The sequence below is a fragment of the Branchiostoma belcheri genome, unplaced genomic scaffold (genome assembly GCF_001625305.1).
Source record: "Branchiostoma belcheri isolate BF01 breed outbred unplaced genomic scaffold, Haploidv18h27 scaffold17, whole genome shotgun sequence".
Lineage (NCBI taxonomy): Eukaryota > Metazoa > Chordata > Leptocardii > Amphioxiformes > Branchiostomatidae > Branchiostoma > Branchiostoma belcheri.
In genome coordinates this window covers 1,821,894-1,826,427 of record NW_017803157.1, presented here as the reverse complement: position 1 = coordinate 1,826,427, position 4,534 = coordinate 1,821,894, and the positions used below count along the sequence as shown (strand labels likewise).

Sequence of the window (4,534 nt, the reverse complement as noted above, 5' to 3'; positions counted from 1 at the left end):
AACGCCTCTGGGGATTCATCAGAGTCAGAGAGCTGTCTATTCAACAGATGATTGTTGGAAAAAAACATCTTGTATAACGTTTTCTTTTTCTATTTTGGCGCTGATTTCGTTAAAAAATGATTGTTGTTCGTCCCTCTGCTTTTCCTCTGGTTGGAACATAACATTTTGTATTTTTTTTCTATTTTGGCGCTGATCTCGTTGAAGTTGTGCCCGCAGACGATATGAGAGCAGACTTATGCTTGCTGTTCATTTTCAAATCAGAGCAAACGATTACACAAAAGTGCCCAGCAAATGCAACAAGTTAAAACACGAAGGCAGCTGGCAGGAATCAAGTGTATCTCTACTATCTTGCAGACCTGAGCGATCATTGTGCGATTTTTATGGATCACTCGATGTTTGCAGATCCTCAAACCCCGTCCAGTGTAACAGTACTAGTGTAGATCTTCAGTCGGAGGAAACCCCTGAATCTCCGGTGATTTGAGAATTCAGCAAACCTTTCTCAATCAACAAATTTATAGATCACTGACCGTGTAACACCGTCTTTGTAAAATCTCTAGTGCAATTCTGTGGTGGGCGTGCTTTGTACATGTAGTTAGGTACACAGTTTGAAGCCACACGGCATCGCATGGCAACACTGTACACTATCATGAAAAGAAAATCTTGTATCATTAGGTCTTTTAATAACTTGACGCCAAAGGAACAAAACGGAGAGGCGAATATAAGCTAGAAATTGTATCTCGAAGCCTGGAGGGAACCATCGCGTTAAAAGAACCATCCAATTAAACTTTGTAACGTCCTTAGTGCACATTTTGTGGTGGGTGTGCTTTAGTTATTGTAGTTAGGTACACAGCCTGAAGCTGTACGGTATCGCATGGCAACCCTGTACACTATATCATGAAAAGAAAATCTTTGTATCATTAGGTCTTTCAACTAGGCACCAGAGGAACAAAAACCAGAGGAGAATACAAGATAGACATTCTAAACGTTGGCAAAGGTTACATTCAGAAAGTAGCCTGAAGGGAACCTTAACTTTAAACGAACCATCCGATTAAACTTTGCGGCCTCTTTGTATACAAAAACCAGAGAAGAATACAAGATAGACTTTCAAAACGGTGGTAAAGGTTACATAAAAAAATGGCCTGAGGGGAACCTTCACTTTAAACGTACCATCCAGTTGAACTTTGCGGCCTATCTGTGCACCTTAGTCCACCAACACTTTACAAAGGTATACATCTGTAAGTTGTTTCTTAGATACTTTTTACTAGACGGTATTCAATCCCTTTAAGTCGCTATCAGGCCCCAGCACCACGCTGTTATATAAACCACGCTGGTGTATAAATAGCAAAAAAAACCTTACAAGCGGAAGACTTTTATCTCAAAGCGTGTTTTGGGGTATTTTCGCAAAATCACAGCCTCCGTCACCATGGCAACGGACAGTTCTCAGTTGACATGAATTTGGGGTATATTAGCATCAGCATATTTGCTCAATAGGATAAGAAAGTCCGGACGTCCCTATTGGCCAACTCTATTGTGATTTGTGCTGTCCGTGAAGCTTATATTAGATACAGATATACAGATACAGATACAGAAGCTGGTGTGTTAAGCCGAAGGGTGGCTATACTGGCTAGACAGATACAGAAGCTGGTGTGTTAGACTTAAGTTACATCCAGGTACAGATACAGAAAGGACTTGAAATAGGTTGGGCTACCAGCAGGCTGACTCACCGATCCAGATGCACGCGCTGACGGCGACTGCGAACCGCGGGGTCCGGTAGCTGATGGAGGCGATGGGATGGACGATAGCGACGTACCGGTCAACAGTCAGGGCGCACCTGGTCAGACACATCGCCTTCACCGTCACCTACACAAACAAACAAACAAACAAACAAACACGCAAACAAACAAACAAACATAAGACATTGTCGGGTCCCTTGACGCTCCTCACAACTCTACCTCTATGTCGTTCGGTGTAATGTAGCCAGCTGCCGCCGCGCCGCGTGCCTGCGAAGCTAGTGTTTCACCGAAGGGTGGTTATACCGGCTATACAGATACAGATACAGATACAGATAGAGATACAGATACAGATATGGAAAGCCTTAATGGCCAATTGACTGAATAGAGTAGCTTCGAGGGTAAATAGATGCACAAATAAACAAACAAACAAACAAACAGAGATCATACAGTGCTCACCTGCATGAAGTAGAAGACGAACTTGCACATAGACTTGCCCAGAGCCCAGCTGGTGGTCGCGAAGAGCGAAGCGGTGAAGGGAGCGCAGACAAGCAGAAAGGACAAGTCCGTCACCGCCAGGCTCACGATGTAGCGGTTGGTTGCGGTCTTCAGCTCCTTGAACTTGTTGCTGACGTAGATGACGAGCCCGTTGGCGCCCACCCCGACAACCCCGATCAGGACGAACAGCACGGGCACGACCCACGCCTCCGCGCCGAGGGGCGGGATCTCCTGATACGTGATGTTGTTCTCCGGATAGCTGACGTTTTCAGCTGGAAATATAGAAAAGTTAAAACCCTTCGAATTCTCGCAACTAGCAGTAACCAACACAGGAACGGCCCTGCAATTAAAACACCCTCCGCTCCGAGAGCAGAGGCGGTATCTCTTGATACGTACGCGTGATGTTGTTCTCTGGATAGGTGACGTTTTCAGCTGGAAATATAGAAAAGTTAAAACCCTTCGAATTCTCGCAACTTGTAGTGCCTTGCGTATATTGAACAACACAGGAATTAAAAAAATCCTCCGCGCCGAGAGGCGGGATCTCCTGATACGTGATGTTGTTCTCTGGATAGGTGACGTTTTCAGCTGGAAATGATAGAAGTGTTAAATATCTTAAGTCCTTCTCGTATCTTTCAGTAATCTTCAAGCAGATCATACGGTGACAAGGAAGTTCCAGTATCCATTGGCCAGAGGAGTGTCCATTAGCTCCGGTGGCTAATGGACACTCCTGCCCAATGCCTTGCCACCGTATGATCTCCTTGGAGATTAATCGTTCAGTGCCTTATGTATATGGTGCACATCTCCATTATGTATACACCTTGGGCTTCACAGTTATGCAAGCACTACAGAATGGGGTTAGTCTGCTGATATTGTCTGTACTGTTTCTCATAACTATATTGAGTGCTAAGCAGAGAAAGCAAAATGTCCAAGGTTTGAACCTGCAACCTCCTGAATGAAAAACGATTGCTTTATTTATTGCACTGGTCAAAATACATGCAACTTCTTGCAAACTCCACGCAAATCAAGAAACATGTTTTTTGTCAATACGGAAAAACTCTACTGCTTAAAACAAACCTGCCAGTATACGTGAGACTTTATAAAATGCAATTATGTTTCAATTTTGCGTTGTCAGGCTCTCTAAAGAAATCATTAGAAAAATGTCTACTAGGTATTCTATGTAGGCCATTGGCCATTAGCCTACAAACGTTTGTAAAGGTTATGACAGGTTAAAACACGGAGGATGAATGTCTGAGCAGCACCTGTAGTGACGTTACTGTCTGCCACCAGCCCAGCTTCCTCTGGTCCCTCCATACCGGCTAACGACAGGCCACGCCACCTGGGTACAACACAAGGTGTTACATGTACCTCCAAGCCAATTCTGCACTCACTCACTCACTCACTCACTCACTCACTCACTCACTCAATCCTGTTGCACGGAGTGCGTAGAGCCCACCAGGACAACCAGTTCCCTCCATCTCCATCTGTTGTGGGCAAGCCTTAGTGCTTAGTCTAAGATAGTGCTGCCCAGTGCCAGGTATGTTGCAAGATTGTCGATCTAGTGGGTGCGGGGAGCCCCTCTCGGTCTCTTCTGCCGAGCAGACTGGGGACTAAAGTGGAACAAGGGGAGTCTATGTTGGGCTAGAGCTCCTGTAAAGGGCCTCCAGCGCGGTTACAGGAGCCCAATGGATACACGCGGCCAATGTGATGAGGATGTAGCCTGCCGCCTTCCCCCACTGCTTGGGGATTAACAGATAACCTTTTATTGTCCACTCATGCCCTATCGGGCTAAGTACAAGTGAGCAGGCTAAGAAAAGGTATCTACATGTTTGTAGTAAAAACAGGTAACTACATTAGCTCCAAAAACTGCTCTAATCATGGAAGTAGAAAATCACCTTCATGCTCTAATACAGAGGATCGGCTTTTTCTTGTTTCTTTGTGATGTTAAAAATATAATTTGGAGGAAGGGACCTCTACATCACCGCATTCTTAACATTAAAATTCTTTTTTTTTCTTAGAACTATAGTACAGTATAAATCGCTGCCGACAAGTAGGGTAGAGGCATCCCCACTAGATATCTTGTCATGCCGCAAACAACGTCTTGAGTTAGATGTGCAAAGGTTAGGTGTAACACTATACTAACAGGTCGTTTAAATTTATAATTTATATAACCACCAGTTGCCGCCCTACCGCGTACATGTACCTAAAATAACAAATGACCAAAGGTTTTGTCCTTTTTGTCCGAATATGATTGAAAATTCTCAGAGGAGATAACCAGTACAGTACTCAAATAGGGAAATACACGTGTT

The 4,534-nt window shown here is 44.4% G+C and overlaps 1 protein-coding gene across 1 annotated transcript in view; it reads right to left on the bottom strand.

Moving 5' to 3' along the window:
- LOC109466585 (G-protein coupled receptor 54-like) overlaps positions 1 to 3,117 on the bottom strand; it is a 6,289-nt gene extending 3,172 nt beyond the window's left edge. Inside the window, 3 exon segments of the mRNA XM_019764316.1 lie at positions 1,725 to 1,860; positions 2,190 to 2,500; positions 3,108 to 3,117. Coding sequence (XP_019619875.1) covers positions 1,725 to 1,860; positions 2,190 to 2,500; positions 3,108 to 3,117 — 457 coding nt within the window.
- Between the last annotated feature and the right edge of the window lie 1,417 nt (positions 3,118 to 4,534).